This window comes from Fusarium musae, chromosome 8, assembly GCF_019915245.1.
Source record: "Fusarium musae strain F31 chromosome 8, whole genome shotgun sequence".
NCBI lineage: Eukaryota > Fungi > Ascomycota > Sordariomycetes > Hypocreales > Nectriaceae > Fusarium > Fusarium musae.
The window spans coordinates 1,432,235-1,450,286 of record NC_058394.1 but is presented as its reverse complement, the minus strand read 5'-3'; the positions used below and the strand labels follow the sequence as shown (position 1 = coordinate 1,450,286).

The 18,052-nt window shown below is 50.0% G+C and overlaps 4 protein-coding genes across 4 annotated transcripts; 1 reads left to right on the top strand and 3 right to left on the bottom strand.

Annotated features, from left to right (window-relative positions):
• Window positions 1–3,362, top strand: J7337_010697 (uncharacterized protein; the record flags this gene model as incomplete). The annotated part of the gene is made up of 3 exons (XM_044828272.1): window positions 1–465; window positions 553–3,062; window positions 3,116–3,362. The coding sequence occupies 3 exons, from the start codon at window positions 1–3 to the stop codon at window positions 3,360–3,362; spliced, it is 3,222 nt and encodes a 1,073-aa protein (XP_044676826.1).
• An 819-nt stretch (window positions 3,363–4,181) lies between these two features.
• Window positions 4,182–6,975, bottom strand: HSP88 (Heat shock protein hsp88; the record flags this gene model as incomplete). Its single annotated transcript, XM_044828271.1, has 5 exons — window positions 4,182–4,463; window positions 4,519–6,481; window positions 6,586–6,617; window positions 6,773–6,834; window positions 6,963–6,975. 5 exons carry the CDS (start codon window positions 6,973–6,975, stop codon window positions 4,182–4,184), a joined length of 2,352 nt encoding a protein of 783 aa, XP_044676825.1.
• Window positions 6,976–9,277: 2,302 nt separating this feature from the next.
• On the bottom strand, window positions 9,278–11,160 carry J7337_010695 (uncharacterized protein; the record flags this gene model as incomplete). The annotated part of the gene is made up of 2 exons (XM_044828270.1): window positions 9,278–9,313; window positions 9,343–11,160. The coding sequence occupies 2 exons, from the start codon at window positions 11,158–11,160 to the stop codon at window positions 9,278–9,280; spliced, it is 1,854 nt and encodes a 617-aa protein (XP_044676824.1).
• A 1,560-nt stretch (window positions 11,161–12,720) lies between these two features.
• On the bottom strand, window positions 12,721–16,502 carry J7337_010694 (uncharacterized protein; the record flags this gene model as incomplete). Its single annotated transcript, XM_044828269.1, has 8 exons — window positions 12,721–13,008; window positions 13,060–13,356; window positions 13,409–13,690; window positions 13,743–13,897; window positions 13,951–14,242; window positions 14,290–16,322; window positions 16,386–16,430; window positions 16,460–16,502. 8 exons carry the CDS (start codon window positions 16,500–16,502, stop codon window positions 12,721–12,723), a joined length of 3,435 nt encoding a protein of 1,144 aa, XP_044676823.1.
• Between the last annotated feature and the right edge of the window lie 1,550 nt (window positions 16,503–18,052).

Below are 18,052 nucleotides of genomic sequence, written 5' to 3'. Positions count from 1 at the left end.
ATGCCGCCCAAGAAGAAGGGAAACAAAAAGAACCAGCAGGACGACTGGGAGGCTGAGCTGGGTGAGAGTATTGCCCCGCCTACCAATGCCAACGGTGCCGATGGTGATGCCAACGCCAACGATGACGATGATGATGCTGGCGGTGCCGGTGGCCTGATGGCCACCCTGCGCAAGAACAAGGAGAAGCGCAAGAAGAAAGGCATTGTCGAGCCTGAACCCGAACCCGAATCCGAGGCCCCAGCTGCCCAAGAGCCTCCCGCCCAAGCCCCTGTCGAGGCCAACATCGACGATGAGTTTGCTCTACCCGAGAAGAAGGGCAAGGGTGGCAAGCAGAACAAGCAAGCTGCTAAGAAGCCCGAGCCTGCTGCTGCCGCTGAAGATGCCGCTGATGGTGGTCGTATCCTGACCAAGGCCGAGAAGGAAAAGCTCAAGAAGGAGCGTGAGAAGCAGCGAAAGAAGGAGCAGGTACGCTACAGCTACCCCATGGATTGTCTTATACCATGGTTCTATTCTACCTAAATACAGCCTGCTAACAAGTCGACCCCATGATAGGCCGCTGCGAAGAAGAAGGGTGGTGCTGCACCAAAGGCTGCCCCTGAGGTGAAAGAGAAGGAGGAAGCTGCCCCTGTTGAGGCTGCTCCCGTCCCTGAGCCCGCTGCGGGAGGCAAGAAGAAGAAGCTCCCCGCACATCTTGCTCTGCTCCAGAAGCAGCAGGAGGAACTCAAGCGCCAACGAGAAGAAGCTGCCAGAGCCGAAGCCGAAGCGAAGGCCCAGGCCGAAGAAGACGAGCGCCTAGCTGCTGAGGAAGAAAAGCGACGCGAGGAGGCCAAGGCCATCAAGAAGCAGAAGGAGAGGGAGCGAATCGAGCAACTCAAGAAAGAGGGCAAATATCTCACAAAGGCCCAAAAGGAAGAAAAGGCCCGAAATGAGCGAAAGCTCCAGCAGATGTTGGCTGCCGGTATCCAAGTTGGACCTGCAGGCGAGCCCAGTGAGAAGAAGTCTAAGCCTGCAGACAACAGGAGAAAGAAAGGCCGCGCCCAACAAAAGGTATACTTTGTGATAAAACACACCGAGAGATCAGGATTCGCTAACCCTAGACAGATCGATGAGGAGAAGGCTCTTGCAGAAGCTGCTGAGCGAGCTCGACAAGAAGCTGAGAAGGCCTTGAAGGAAGCTGAAGAGAAGGCTGCCCGTGAGAAGGCCGAGGCCGAGGCCAAGGCTGCTGCCGAAAAGAAGGGTGCCGAGAGTGATGTGGAGGATGACTGGGAGGCTGCTGCTGCTTCTGACGGCGATGTCAAGGACAGCTGGGATGCCGATTCTGACGAGGAGGCCGAGATGGCCAACGGTACATCGGAAGCGAAGGCTGAAGAAGAGTCTGGAGAAGAATCTGAGGAGGAGTCTTCCGATGATGAGGCTGCCACAGCTGCACAGTTGGCTGAGGAGAAGCGGAAGCGAGAGGCCGCTGAGCGTCGTGAAAAGGCTCACCAGGCCGCCCTTGCTGCCCGATCGAAGGATAACCTGAGATCGCCTATTTGCTGTATTCTGGGCCACGTCGATACCGGAAAGACAAAGCTCCTGGACAAGGTCCGTCAAACCAACGTCCAAGAGGGTGAAGCTGGTGGTATTACACAACAGATCGGTGCCACTTACTTCCCTGTTGAAGCCATCCGACAAAAGACGGCTGTTGTCAACCCTGACGGCAAGTTCGAGTTCAAGGTCCCGGGTCTTCTCATCATCGACACACCTGGTCACGAGTCCTTTTCTAATCTCCGATCTCGTGGTTCTTCGCTCTGCAACATTGCCATTTTGGTCGTCGATATCATGCATGGTCTCGAACCGCAAACACTCGAGTCTATGCGAATGCTGAGAGAGCGCAAGACTCCTTTCATCGTCGCTCTCAACAAGATCGATCGTCTTTACGGATGGAAGCAGGTTGCCAACAACGGTTTCCAGGACAGTCTGGCTCTCCAGAGCAAGGCTGTCCGCAACGAATTTGAGACACGTCTCGAAAAGACCAAGATTGCCTTCGCTGAGCAGGGTTTCAACTCCGAGCTCTTCTACGAGAACAAGTCCATGTCAAAGTACGTCTCGCTTGTGCCCACTTCGGCCCACACTGGCGAGGGTGTCCCTGACATGTTGAAGCTCATTGTCCAGCTCACTCAAGAGCGTATGGTTGGCTCTCTCATGTATCTCTCCGAGGTCCAGGCCACTGTGCTCGAAGTCAAGGCTATTGAGGGTTTCGGTATGACCATCGATGTCGTTCTGTCTAACGGTATCTTGCGAGAAGGTGACCGCATTGTGCTGTGCGGTACAGAAGGCGCTATCAAGACGAATATTCGAGCACTACTTACACCAGCGCCTATGAAGGAATTGCGTCTCAAGTCCGCCTATGTCCACAATAAGGAGGTCAAGGCTGCTCTAGGTGTCAAGATCAGCGCCCCTGGTCTCGAGGGTGCCATCGCTGGCTCACGCCTGATGGTTGTAGGTCCCGATGACGATGAAGACGATATTGAGGATGAGGTTGAGTCCGATCTTGCCGTTCTCTTTAACCGTGTCGAGAAAACTGGCCGCGGTGTCAGTGTCCAAGCATCGACCCTTGGATCGCTTGAGGCTCTACTCGATTTCCTTAAGGACTGCAAGATTCCTGTTGCGAACGTTGGTATTGGTCCGGTTTACAAGCGTGATGTCTTGCAGTGCGGTGTTATGTTGGAGAAGGCACCAGAGTACGCCATCATGCTCTGTTTCGATGTCAAGGTCGACAAGGAAGCACAGCAGTATGCAGAGGACAATGGCATCAAGATCTTTACAGCTGATATTATCTATCATCTGTTTGATGCCTTCACCAAGCATATGGACGAGCAACTCGAGAAGAAGAAGGAAGAGTCTAAGATGCTTGCTGTCTTCCCTTGCGTATTGAAGCCCGTCAAGGTCTTCAACAAGAATGACCCCATTGTTATTGGTGTTGACGTCACTGAGGGCCAGCTCCGAATCAACTGTCCTGTCGCCGCTGTCAGGAATAACCCTACAACCGGTGCCAAGGAGATCGTCAAATTGGGCAGAGTGTAAGTTTCTAGATCCTCTACTCCTTTAAGACCCCCTATTAACAGTCTCATAGTACATCAATCGAGCGAGAGCACAAGCAAATTCCCGTGTGTAAGCGAAAGGAGCCTTCCGTCGCAATCAAGATCGAGATGGGTGGAAACCAGCCCATGTACGGCCGCCACCTGGAAGAAGACGAGACCCTTTACAGTTTGATCTCTCGAGCCAGTATCGACACCCTCAAGGAATACTACAGAAAGGAGGTCAGCAACGATGAGTGGCAGCTCATCATCAAGCTCAAGCCCTTATTCGACATTTCATAAGTAGCCAAGATTACAAAAAGTTAAGAACATGGGTGGTGTAAAGTTTCTACCTCGAAAATCCCGCTGGGAGCCTGGCTGCATCCTGTCCTGGAGGTGAAACTCAATGTTTCGATAACATGCTGACAGGACATCAGGCTACAGTCAGTTCCCTTTGCGGGGAGAAGAGTATGAGAAATGCACTGCATATCAAAAAGAAGAAAATAGGAAAAGAAATTGCATCAACTCGTTTGAAGGAATTGTGTACGGTACTGATTTGCATTTTCGGGCAGCAAAAAAGGATTGAAGAGACGCGAAATTGAAGGGCTAATGGCACCCTCAAGGCAACGTATGTAGTCGTAGAGTAGGGCTCTTTATCAACGAGGGTTGAAATGATTTAATCTTATATGTGCTGTTGCTACCTCACGAGTGTGAACTGGATCAGTGACACCTGCTAGGTACTCAGTCCGAGAAGACCTCAGCAGACGATCGCTTCCAACTCATCACGATAGCACACTTGAATGATGGCAGAAGAAGCTGAACCAAACTGGAGTGTATGGATCCTAACTACTAACTTAAAAGTGTAAAAGTGGTCTAACGTTCGGGTAACATATCCGTCATGATGATCCGGGCCCCTATCTCCCAACAAAACAAACAAAGCCGTTTGCAACCATATCGCATGTTCTATTTCTCCTTCTCCCAAACCTGGTGCCCTTACTTTTTTCAACATCCGTAATCTTTTCAGGCGTCATTCATCTTATCGCATATCATGCAAGCATCACGCACGCAGAGCTGGCCGAGCATGCATCTGCAGCGTCGAAATTTCCTCCCTTTATTCATAATTTACTGGGGGTCAGCAGAGGCCTCAGTCTCCTGTTGCGGAGCGTCAGCATCCTTCATCTCCTGGTCTGCGTTGGCCTTCTCGGCCTCCGCAGCCTTGCGAGCATCCTCCTCAGCCTTCTTGGCAGCCCGCTCGGCCTCGGCTTTCTCCAGAGCAGCTTGTCGTTCAGCCTCGACTTTCTCAAAATGGCGCTGAACAATGGGACCAGCCATGGCGCGGATCTCGTCGATCTTGGCAACATACACACCCTTTGTGGTATCATCGCCCTCCTCGTACAGCCAATCCTAGAATTGCTATTAGTATATAAATTCTCAGCTATCAAGGAATATATGAACATACCTCTGTGGCTTCAAGCTTGGCCTTGATGGTCTGCTTCTCCTCTTCGCTGGCAAACTCGGAGTACTGCTCGTCGAGCTTGGCACGAAGGTCGTAGATGTAAGCCTCGAGCTCGTTCTTCTTCTCCTCGGTATCGGCGACAAGCTTGTCCTCCATAACCATGGCAGCCTCCTTCTCAAGAAGGCTGGCCTTGGTGGAGTCGTCAAGAGAGGCACTACCTGTGGAGATGGGCAGGTCACCCTTGCGGACCTGCTTCTTCACCTTGCGAGTCTTCTTAGGGGCATCCTTATCGGTCTCCATGGCCTTTTGGGAAACGGATGTTAGCGATCGGCTTTCATAAATTGATTCTTCTAAATGTTCTGGAACACCGAAAGCGGAACGAGACGAGTCAGGTTCTTCATCGTCGAGTCGCGGGCGCTTTGCAGGATATTCCTGGCTATCATCTCCAACGGATGCGGATGATGAAGAGGCCGAGTCTTGACCTTGGGCAGGGGGGAAATCATTTGGCGCCATATACGGCTCGGACAAACTCACATCGGGATCCTCGTTAACCTCCTCCTCAACCTCCTCCTCCTCAACGTAGTAACCAGTCTCGACGTTCAGGACACCGTGGATGTTGACACGGGCCTTGAGTTTGCAAATCATAAAGTCATCCTTACCATCGGCCTTGACGTTCTTGACAGAGAAACGGCCGATCCAGGGGTTAGTCTTGCCGGGGAGTAGCTCAGGCTGGGCATATCGGGCCTCGAGATCAAAGGGCTGTTTTCGGTAGAAAGTAAGGATCTTGGTCGAGGGCATGACGTTGCCCTTGTTGAAGACAGTCAGACTGGTGTCCTCATCAGGAATATCGGGAGCCTTCTCCCAGGCAAACTCAATGGGGTAGCTGATGATGTCCTGGACTGAGAAGTCTCGGACACGGAAGACAGGGGAGAGAATGGCACAGCTGAAGGCAGAGCCACGAGCAAGAGCCTCGTCGGCGTTAAGGGTAAAGGATAGGGGCTTTCCAAAGAACTCCTGGATGCGCTCCTTGAGAGCAGGGACACGAGAACCACCACCAACGACCTCAATAACATCGATATCGTCCTTGGTAAGCTTAGCCTGGGCAAGGGCCTCCTCGAGGGGAAGGTGGGTTCGGGCAAGGAGGGGCTCGATCATGGCCTCGAACTCCTGGCGAGTGATCATGGCAGAGGCATCAATGTCGTTCATGAGAGACTCAATGTTGACAGGAGCTTGTTGGTTGGCAGATAGAATCTTCTTTGTCTTCTCAGCGGCGGCGATAGTACGGGCAAGGGCACGGCCGTGGGTCATGATGTCGACCTTGTATTTGCCCTTGAACTCCTTGGCGAGGTGGTCGACGAGAGCGCGATCGAAGTCACGACCACCGAAGTCCTTGTCCCAGGTGGTGGCCTTGACAGCGAGCTCACCTTTCTTGAACTCGACAATGGAGACAGTGTAGCTGCTGTGGCCGATATCGACGAAGCAGACACGGCGGGGAGCCTCCTCAGGGGCAGGCAAGTCGAGCTTTGTAATACCCCAGCCAAGAGCGGCGGCTGTGCCGTCGTTGATGAGACGGAGAACACGGAGGCCAGCGATCTCGGCGGCGTCGATAAGAGCACGGCGCTGAACATCAGTGAACCAAGGTGGCACACTCAGGCAGACGTCTTGAACAGGCAGCTTGAGTTCAGCTCCAGCGGTCTGCTTAATCTTGCTCAAGTACATGGCAACCAGCTGAGTGGCAGTGAACTTCTCCTTCTTGCCCAGATAGTTGACTTCAGCACCGACCTGGCCATTACAATCGGCCAGAGGAGCGGTCACATATTGCTGCTCAATCTGAATATCGGGGTCGTTGAATTGTCGACCAGCAAGACGCTTGAGAGAGCTGACAGTGTTCTTGAGGTTGGAGATTTCCTGGGTCTTGGCGGCCTCTCCGAGGTAACGAGACTTTGGTCCGAATCCTACCAGGGAACTAGGGAATAGAATTGTCAGTATATATGTGTCTGATAAAGGTGGTGGAGCGTTGTTTGGCCGCGCGCGACAAGCAACGGGGTCAAACAAGAGGTACAAACATACGGAGTTGCTCGGTTTGAGACTTCATTGGTGACCTGTACAAGACAAAAGAAGTCAGTTATGGGAAATTTTGAGGGTGGCCATCGATCCCATCGTCGGTGGAGGAGCGACGACGAAGCAGGTATGGAGGGGTAAGGGCAGGGCAGTCGACTGGGATAGATGGCGGGGGAGGTTATGAGGGTATACGCACAACATCGACACCGCGGTTTCGAGCAACGGCGATGACAGTCTTGAGGGTTCCGAAATCGATACCTATACAGAGGAAAGCCAACAGTCAGTTTGGTGTTGTTCAAAGTCTGGTTGTTCCTTGCGAGGAATAGCGATTGGCTGAGCACCACCAGCAAGAAAAAAAAAGTGAGCACTCGGATGGCATCACTTACCAACGACACTCATGATTTCGACGGGTGGGATTTGCCCCGAGACACGATATTAAGGTAGAAAGAAGAAGGGGGATATAAAGTTGAGCGATGCGCGGGAAAGCTCAAAAGAGAAGAAGAAGGAAAGCGATCGCGAAAAGGCGGGAGATAGAGGGAGGATCGTGAGAATGGATAAGATAGAAAGAGTAAGGCAAGGTAGGTATGGAGGGGAAGAGTAAAGGCTGGTAGGGTATGAATGGCTAAGGTGACCTAGGTTGGTTTGGTTGGGCGGCGGTTCCAATTGTTTATGGCCTGGCCTGGTCCGCTGGCGCTGGGCCAATTTTTTTTTAGGTGGAGGGACGGCGAATGGGGGATCCCGCTCGATGGGCTGCACTGTACTGAAAATTTCAATGGTTCAGTGGCTACAGGGAGATGCACTGTACCCAGTACCTGTGGGTCGATGTACGATGTGGTGGACCTGTAGTGTAGAGCGATGATGTAAACCAAGTATACACTACTTGAAAGCCTGTCGCGATTCGATTCTTTTCTTTAAGCTGTTTCTAGAAGATGCCAAGTTTTGTTTCTCTAAAGGAGTTTCATTCAAAACGTCTTCCAAAAAAGATATTCTTCGACTTTTTATATTCATGGTAGATCTAGTGAGGATGAACCAGCGCAGTATCTCGTTGTGCTGGGATGCTGTGGTCACGTTGAACAGTTGACTAGACTTAGCAGACCCTAGAAACGACGATAGATTTCTGTGCGATTCTGTCACCAGATTCAACAGCTCCTGTAAGCAATCAAATTGCTTTACAGTGGATATCAGGGATTTAAAAAAGATACAGCATCTCCACAAAAAGAGAAACGCAAGGCACCAGCATCAGCCACGACGATACTCTCTACATACATCACAGCAACCAAGTCGCGAGGTTCCTACCTACTAGGTACCAAGTCAGTCTAGTGGGCGGTACTTCTTGGTACTGTTCCTTAGTGAGTGATAACTACCTACCCTTGACTCCAGTCTTGAATGAGGCAAGCAAATACAATGCCTTGCCAACCCCTTTTGGCCTACCAGGACAAGTACAGCAGCAAGGAAAAATTTAGTTGTCATGCCCCTCCCCCGCTATTCCAACATTTCGAAGACGAGGCAGACACAAAGCTTTCTGGAGGGGCACACACAGTACAGAAAACCCCAAACGGGTGAGAGTCCCTACGATAACGATAAAGCAAGTAACCACTTTAAGGTTAGTAGTTAAGTCTCCGTTAATGGATTCCTCGCCACCTAAGCTCCTTTGTTAACTTAGCCTCTTCGACATGGCAAACTTGACTTTTCCATCACATTGGATCTCAGCGCACCCCTAACCCCAATTGACGAGACAAGAATATCTCCATCAAGAACATTGAAGAAATTTCGAGACTACCTATCTTGGTCGAACTGAATAATACCACCACCACTTAAACCGGGCCTAACCCTCCGGGTGTGACTAAAGACAACATTTGTATGATCTTGACACAGCCAAACAAACCGTGCCAAGCTGTTCGAAACTAATATCATGCACTTTTCGCTCTCCTGCTCCGCCAACTTGGAAATGAATTTTCAGGTGATCGACCGTGGACTGGCTCACCGACAAAACACTCGTCCCTCTCTCCGGCACACCGAAACGACAATTTTTCATGAACTAACAAGGAGTAGCCTCAGGTTGGTGAGAGTTGTTGAAATTGCATGTATATCAGGACGCCACATTTTAGTGAGGCTATTCGGGTTGCTTTCGCCCTGCCCCGTCTAACCTGTCCGTACGGAGTAGTTGGTAGTATATAGCAAGTGACAGGGTCACTTGGAGCATTCGACCCCGGTCAACAAATGACCTGTCTGGTCTGGTCTGGCCTTCATCATCTTCATCTCTCTTGTGTGTTGTCATGATGCCCGATGCAGCTCCAGAATTGCGGGGTAGATGTGGGTGGGCTTCACCGGGCTTGGATCGACATCTATCCAATACAAAACCTGCTGTTTGTTGTTCGAGATAGCTTCATTTTTTACACTAGGTATGTATAATCTGAGAATGACGAACCACAACAAGAACTGGCTCAGCCTAAGCAACATGAACGCTGGCTTGATCCAGGTATAATCCACCGCCTTATTCTAATGGCTTTTCTTCAGCCTCCCTCTCGTCATTCGACTAGCAAACGACATGTTTGATCCAAGCCTTGTTTGTCCCCCGTCAAGGCTGGTGGTACCAATACTTCTCTCCATGGAATTTCGACGACGAGATTCAACTGTTTCATCTTGGGCGACCTGATTGTAATCGATCGTACTTCGGGAAGTGGTCATATCTCTTGAAATTTCAGTACGCCTCATAGGTGAAGCTGAGAACCCGCGGCTAGACCGGATGCCCTCCATATTGCTCACCTGAGAAGCTCGGTCCTGCATTTGTTGTGCAATCTCGTACTTCCGAACGTTTTCCTCATCCATCAGGAGCTTCATTCTTCGCTGTGTTCCAACACCGAAATCCGCACACTCTTGAGGCTTCGAGAACTCATGAGATGTTGCCTTCCCCATCTCAATATCCTCTGTGCTGGTATCGATCTCATCTGGATGAGCATATGTTCCCGATGCTGTCTTCTGACGTGCCGAAAACTTGCCATCAATCTTGTCTGGTGGTCGCACCACGCTTCGAGTGCGTCCGAGTTCGGTGGTTGCGGTCGACATACGGTTTGAGGCAGCCCTACGTGCTTCGTGTGCCGCTTTAAACGTCTCGGGGACCACGTTCAGTTCGTCTCCCTGTTTCTCAGCTTGTTCCACTGCTTCTCTTGCTGTCGTGTGAGCGTCCGCCGCCGCAGCATCGGCTCGTGGCCCGCCCCAAGTTCGCTGCCCTGCTGTGAATATACCGTAAATCATATACAGCCAGTTGTAAAACGGATTAAGAATAAACATGAGTGGATAGAGCCAGATTTTAAATCGCCGGAGCTTGGCTCCAAAGTACAGCATCAGCAGCCAATTTAGCCCCAAAGAGACGGCAATGAAGCCTACGGGAAGGTCGTCCACTTTCTTAACTGTAGTTATCAGGGCCAAAACCATGATGAAGAACAATAATGCTGTTGTTCGGATGGTATTCTGCATAAAACGGACCAATATGAGAACGGGGTAGCGCTTCCACAAGCGCCAGTCCGTCAACATACAGACCTCGTTTGTGATGAAGCCTAGAAACCATCGGCGCCGCTGCTTAACCAGGGACCGATATGTCTGCACAGCCTCGGTTTTGCAAAAGGCCGATGTGCACATCTGGATCTGGTACCGCTTCCTGGCTCCAATCATGAATAGATGGGTTAACCAGCGGTCTTCTCCCAAGTGACACTTAGCAAAATCGAACAGGTCTTCACACTGCTCTGTTTTGTCTACAAAATAGTATTTGGCCATTCTCCGAAAAGCTGAGAAGCGCAGCATCGTCAAGGCTCCTGGCAGACAAGTGACGGAACCACAGCCAGATTCGACGGTTCGTTCATACAACTGTCCATGTATGTATTCCATGTCTTGTAACAGGGTAATGATGCTATGTTTCTTCGTCGTCGAGGTAATGACGCCTGTCATAGCTAGCATGTCTCTAGAATTGCCAGGGCTGAGCTCCATGTCGTAGACAAAGTTTTGTAGGCATACCTTGTCTAGGATACAGTCGGAGTCGATAAAGAGAATGAACAGATTGTCGTTCCGCTTGAGATACTCCTCGTAAACTCGGTCGATGAGCTTGAAGGTTACTTTCTGGCAGTGACGTTTTCCTCCGTGCTCAAAGCGTGAAATGGTTACACGTGCAGATCGATACGTGACATCAATACTCTTGGGGTATGTCTCCATCTTCATGGACACACCAAGCTTATCAATAGTGCTGAGGTACAGTTCGTCCTCCTCATCCCCGTCGAAGGACAAGAAAACATGGATACAGGCGGGCGGGTAATCGCATTCGACAACTGAGTTGACAGCTTTCAGGAGAACGTCGGGTTCCTCTCTGTAACAAGGCATGACTATGACGACCTTTGGCGCAGTAACATCATCGAGCACCTGTTTCATACGCTTCGTTCGACCGAGTTGATTTGTCACGACTTGATAGATACAGAACAACCATGGCACTGTCAAGAGGATCGCGAAGGTCCAGAATGCAAACCACTGGAGAAAGGACACCATCTCTTTCGGCCACAGCTCTGTAATGGTATCCGGAAGTGGCAGTGTCACCATCATGATTGGGAGGAATATGACCCTAACCTTGATATTAGCTAAGACGCCCATTTTGTGTTATGTCAGAGGACGGGACACGGCCTACCGGAGGAGAACAAAGGCAGCGCCAACAATGAAGCACAAGACATGAATGGACCAATGTTCTGCCTTTTGAAAGACCTTGACGAGGCAATAGACGAACGCTGCCAACCAGAGAAACCACTCGAGGCATGCCATCAAAAGCACGACGCCGACTATGCTGGTATATATAATCTGGAATGATCAAATCAGCGCACATGATGGAGCAAAACACTGCAGTATGCCGACTCACGTTTTGCAATGGCCAGTCCTTTAGTAGGGCCATGATTGCAAAGCGACCTTTCCTCCTCGTTTGACAGCAGTCGGCAGGCAACAGAGAGACAGCGTCAGTGAGACAGATAGAGACAGTTCATAAAATCGATCTGACGCACGGCGACCACTCCCCAAGGATTTGTGTGCTGCAAGCCGTGCTGGACAGTCGCCACCATTGGAGACAAGAGCCAAAGAAGCACAGGGCAGTGTTCAGAAAGGGGCCGTCTCTTAGTTTAGAGGCACTGCCTTGAGTTGAGTTCCCGGCGGGTGCCGGCAGAATATTGCGAGGCTTGAATGAGTCAAGCTCGGTAACACAAGCCAAATCGATTAGAAACAGAATTGGAGGAGAGCAAGTGCCATGAATATCAGAGGAAGCTGCCTTCGTAAGCTGCATGTGGGGGAAGGCGCGAGGAAGATGCTAAGAACGAAAGAACCTAGGTACTATCTAATGTAAAGAAGTTCAGATCCCCGTGGGAATTCAAGGCTATATGGTCACCAAGAGCTCGGTGTCATACCAACCTCATCACGGTTACACATGATATATTGCCTGTTACCAGGTGAACTAATAAATTAGTCGATCTGGAAATGAACAAACAAACATACACAAACCAGTATTAGTTTTAGCACTTCCACTCTTGATTAAATCATTCCGTTGACCAGGTCCAATGCTCTCGAGTATCAAGTTCAGTATTTCAATCTCAAGCTACAGCGTACTGATGATCAGCAACCTGGCAGGGGTTTAAATGCCTTCCTTAGCTATTCATCTGCTTAAGACATCTTGGACGTCTAAACATCCTCCACTCTAGGCGATGCATGTGCTTCTAGCATGTCATGCATGTCCCTTCAGTTCCGTGGAAAGCACGTTGCTGCGTCACGAGTGTGCGGTAGGGTCGTCGTTCTGACGTCCAGGCTTATACTGCGGAGGCTATCTTCCTGCTGCGAGCATACTTCCAGCAATGAAGCTGGATTGTGTGAGGCCGCATTGTTGAAAAGCACAGCTTGCATCAACGTTGAGGAGGATTCAGCTTACTGGACCGCCCTTTGCGCGACGTGCAAAGACGGCACTGCCGAATGTGGTACAAGGTTGGTTCTTCGCCACAGCATCCGTGGCCACAGTTCGGAAGCGGAGCGACGGTCATCTCGGGATGCAGTCGTCGAGTGATATCGGCTAATCGTCAAGGCTAGATTAGGAGTCTCACCCATTCGAATATCTTTACCAATCGACATCGCTCAGCTGGAGTTTACGAGATCTTTGGCTCTTATCCTTGTTCGATCTCTCCAACCGGTTGTGATAGAAGGTCGCCGGTCGTTCATTGCCTGAAATAATGTGTGAATATTGGTGTTGTGATGAGTTTGTATGGGCTGAGGGTCTGTACCACCATCCTGGTCTTCATTCTGCTGAAGATCATAGTTGAGCACCAAATTCTTGATGCGCTGTTGTTCCTCCCTTTCAGCCTGTTGCTGGTTCTTCATTGCAATAGCAAAGGTAGAATCGGAGGGCAGTTCAACAGTGCGCGTCTAACTCCAGGTCAGCATCTGGGGAACGGTACAGAGTGGCAATGTAAATACCTGCTGGCGGTTGCCCTTCTTCGTCAATAAGGAGAACGCCATAGTATGGCTAGGGGGGGATTCTCCTTCGCCTCCCTCTGTTGAGGTAGCCTCGCGATTTTTGGGTCGAACTGGAAGTGGTACATCAAAGAGCTGCTTGCGCTCAAACTTGCGCGACTCGAGACTTTCGGCCATCATCTTGGCATACTCGCGCTCAAAATCAGCCTCATCCTCAGGGTCAACCTCCTCTTCTTGTCGAGTGACTACGATGGCTTCCTCGTCAAAGGTACTTTCGTCGTCAGAATCGTCCTCCACATCCTGTATTACATTTGTCAATCATGGCCAAGTATTTCGCATTTGATTGACTTACCTCTGCCTCCTCCTCCTCAGAAGCACTGTCTTCGTTGTCGTCGCCATCTTCATCATTGTCCACGTTGTCATCGTCCGACGAGGCATCGCTTGTGGCATCATCCACGTCAATTCCCTTGTCAACGCCCGCCAACTTTTGATCTTGAGCAACGGCAAGTTGGAAGGCTTTTACGGCCTCATCCAAGCTTGTGGCAAGTTTCCATTGTGGTCGTGTCAGAGCAAATGTGTCTTGAACTAAAAACTCTATATCCATTGGCAGGGACACTTTAGTGAAGATGTAATACTACCAGAGTGTCAGATAGAGACAACATAACGGGGGTGTTGGTGGAACATACCTGGAAGAATGAGAGGAAGTAATCCAACTTCTTGCCCGCTGCTCCGCGGTTGAAGAACATGCCGCAGGTTTCCAGCATTGTAGATACAAGTCGGATGCGGAAGAAGTCATCGGGAGGATCGAGTGGAATATATTTACCAGGAACAGGTGGACCCCCTGTAAGTTCAGTCAGTTGGTGGACAAATTAGTAGTCTTAAGGAACGTCTTACCATATCCGAATGTCATAATTTTGTACATGGTGTCAAAGATAACAGGATGTTCAAGCATGCGGTAGTTATAAAGCTCGCCAAGATATTTGACTTCGGCAATGCGTCGCTGATAGAATCTGTAATCATTCTGCTCGAGGCCAAACGTCATAGACTCGATCACGTTATCAATAACCTTGACCACAAAGGCAGGATGGTAGCGATAAAGCGCGCTGAGCAGGATACCAAGAAGATGAACGCTTCCGTACTTCACCTTTCCAGGCTTTGAGAACACCTTCTCCAAGATGGCGACAACCTAAAACTATCAGCACTTATTCATAAGATACTATCTCTGCTTCATACCTCTGTCTCCTCCCAGTGGAGCCTCCGAATCTGCTTCAAGATCTTGCTGTAATTTCTCTTTGTCATATCAACATAGATCAATTTGCGAACAAAAAGCTCAATCGGGGTGCGCTCCTTCTGCTCAATAGCTAAACGCTCTGGTGGGTCAACGTAGTAAACAGCGTTATCGATGAGCATCCGCTCTGGTTGTCCAATATGTTGGACGGACTTCTTGCGCTGCAGAGTTTCGAGAAAGCTCATCATACGAGGAGCTGTTTCAGGATTTCGAAGCAGATACCGACCGCAGTTCTCAATGAGGTTGCACAGGATCTCAATGTTCATACGTGAAAAGTCATCGAGGCTGACTTTCAGACAATGAAAGACAACATGCTCGGGCACAATGCCGAATTTTGTCAACTCAGCAAGATACCGAATGTTGCTCAGGCGGACTTGTCCCAAGAAGTCTTTTTCCTTCCGTCTTTGAAGGCTTCGAAATTCCGCATCAAGGTAATCGACCAGGCCCTTTGGAACATCTGGCATATATCGACCCAAAGTCGCCACAAGGCGAGACCATGACGGGAGTAGGTCGCTACGGCCCTTTGGAACTTCCATCAGAGCCTTCACCAGACGGTTGCGAGAAGCTTTGGAATTCAGGAAGCAGAAATCGATAGCTGTTTGGTCTGCGATGTCTTTGTTGGTCAACTCTGGTAGACGCGCAAGCAGGGCATCGACTTGCGCTCCAATGGTTCGGTTAGCGATAGATGTGGACTGGTCATCAACAGTCTCGGCAGTCTTGGGGGCTTCCGAGGCCTCGGATGGGTCTACCTTCTTCCCAACTTGTTCGTCCGTGTCTGTCTTCTTCTTTTTGCCGTCTTCCAGTAAAATAGCGGGGACCTTGCCTTTGAGATCAACCAGATTTTCGTAGAAGCGTCGCTCATCTTCATCCTCCCAGATTCCGGCGCCGTCTCCCATAGAACGAAGATAATCGCCAGTCTTAACGAGACCGATAGACCCGTTGGAAGCAGCGAATGAATCATCTGAGTCCTTAAGATCCGGCATTTCGGCCCCAATTGCGTCCGCAATAACCTGTGCGTTGGAAACGAGGCGTTCTTGAGCCTTGACCTGCTTCTCATAGTTCGCCTGTCGATCTTCAAAGACTTCGCCAGACTTGACATACGCCTCGGCATTCCGCCGAGCTTGCGACTGAATCGACTTCTGATCCCGAGTGATATGCCCCTTGACATCATCAAAATACTTCTTCAATATGCTCCTGAATCGATCACGCACTTCGGGTTCAGTAAAAGGTTGATCTGCGTCAGGAGACACCTCATTTCCACTATTGCCATCCTCGGCTTCATTTCCTTCAGTAGTCCCGTCTTCCTCTACTGTCTTTCGGCCATCAGCGCCTGTTGGTTTCACCCCAAGAATATCCCAGCTGAATGACTTGACAAAAATGACAAGAAGCGGAAGGTTGGCATGTTCGCGGTCGTGTCCAAGCAAATCCTTGAGTACTTCGAGGGGGAACGGTTCCGCACCGGTGCCTTTGTTCGTTCGGGTCTTCAGTTCGGGAGTCTTGCCTGCGGCTCCTTTTGTTGCATCGTCGGGCCTGCTAACATCGTCAAGGGTCCTGATGACGCCAACGAGCCACAACTCGGTCACTACGCGAAGTAGAGCGCGGTGTCTTGTGATGCGCTCCTTCTCTTCTTTCTCACGAACCTCTGGTGCTAGAGCTTTGAGGATACCCTTATCTGGAGTCGCCATCCCTTTTCCAAGAAGCCAAGCTAAGTATTCCGTGAACTCGTTGGGGCCGAATCGCTGATGGAGAGCACTGACAATCTCCACGCTGGCCTCAATCTCGCCAGGCGACTTGAGTCGGCATAGTCCCTCATAGCAAGCAGATATGATCTCGGAAAGGTACTTGTGTAGGCTCAAAGTTCGGATTTCCTGGAGGAAGGTGCTGAGGGTAGCGGCAGTGATGGCTGTTCGCAGCCGCTTAATGAAAGCGGTATTCTTCTTGAGAGACGAATCGAGAGTCTTTGCAACAGGAAACAAGTCTACGACAGGAATTGTTAATAGAAGATGGCGGGGGAGTGGGGGGGTAGGCATATGATTCATACCAGATTCGCCATCCCAGGCCTTTTCGTTCAGAGCGCGCAATTCGCCTAGAGAGACAATGAGCTACTATACTAACAAGAAGGGTGGTGAGAGATTATACGCTTCCTTGCGCGATCCATGGCGGGTCACGGTATGATTGGAGGCGATTCGCGACCTGGTAAATGTTCTAGATCGAATGTGAGATGGGTGGAGGCGGCGCTACATTCAGCGCAGGCTGCCTGCTAAGGGATATATTTCCCCAGAAATTGATGCTGTAGATAAGGCAACAGAGCCGACATGGGTGCGTCCGTCAAGCCAGGACGGGGGATATGCGATGTGGCAGGGCTGATACGCCGGGGCAGTCAGTGTCTGTTCGAGGTTTTGCTGTTACCTGATTTTGTGGTCGACAGCGATTAACGTCAAGGTACGGAATACACCTAGCCAAAGAGGTGGAGGTGCAGGTGCCTAGGGTGGGGTCAAGTTTCGCCTGCCACCAAAATCATAATGGTATCCCTAATCGCATCGAAGCTTAGGTTGATTTCAACCACATGTAAATCAGGATTCCTTAGGTAGGTACCTAGTACATTAGAACTCTAAGCTAAAGTCAGTAAGGTACTATAGGTACTTACCTGATGAACTCGCAATCAATAACTTTCAGCCACAAGATATTCATGGTGATGCAAGACTTGGGGTCTAAATACAAAGGCTGCAAACGCCCTACTAAAAGTGTATTCAGAGTTGGGATTCAGTCATTGCATCACGATTTTATTGAGAGTTGTATAATAAGACGTATAAGATTGGGGAACTCACAGCATCCCTAGAGCGTAAATATCAATGTACATACCTAGTGAACCCTACTAGAGTGTTGATCAGCTCCAGGTTAGGCTACTCGTCTCTGGTGTACATAGAGTCGGGTCAGTATACCAAGTGCCGGGCTGTAGGGCTACTATGTAGTCGTTACGTAGGCCAGGTTTGTGCTGAACCAAAGTGCCGGAACAATGTTCTAGCGTCTGCTCGATAAAGGCCTTGCTTGACTCGATCTTTGAGCTTACATACGGTATGTAGAGACCGAGTACCAAACGTTATCAGTGTGTTCAAAGATGAAGACCATTCGAACCTCACAAATAATTACATCCTTTGATTCTTTGAGGTATCATAATGTATTGGAATAGTTAAAAATTCCAGCCTACACAGCATAGACCACACATCATTCACGACAACTTAGAGCATATCATTTCCTGCTTCATCATAATCCTTCAACCTCAACTTTATCCATTAATAGTATGACCATGGTCAAATCTGGACGGAAAATATGCCCACGATCTTGAGATATTTAGCATCTCCGGGCAGAAAACTTGATCACCTATAATGCACGAGACATTACCGACAAGTGCTCATCTATGCGCTGCCTCAGGTTGTTTCCCACTATCTTGATCCCCTTATCAGCCCAGTTGCAATGTGGGCCCTCAGTGATTCAGACATCTCCGGGGGCAATCAGCTAAGGAACAGACGTGATTCGCCCATCGCCTCTATCTCCTGATAACGCATACTCCTCAACCTCCGCGGGATCAGACCAGAGCCCAGTGCATCCACTCAATTGTAACTTGCATCTCCTCGCGGGAAACAGAGAAACACGGATATCATGAAACAAGCCTCAGCAGATCCAAACGGAGAACCTCTGGGGGCCCTA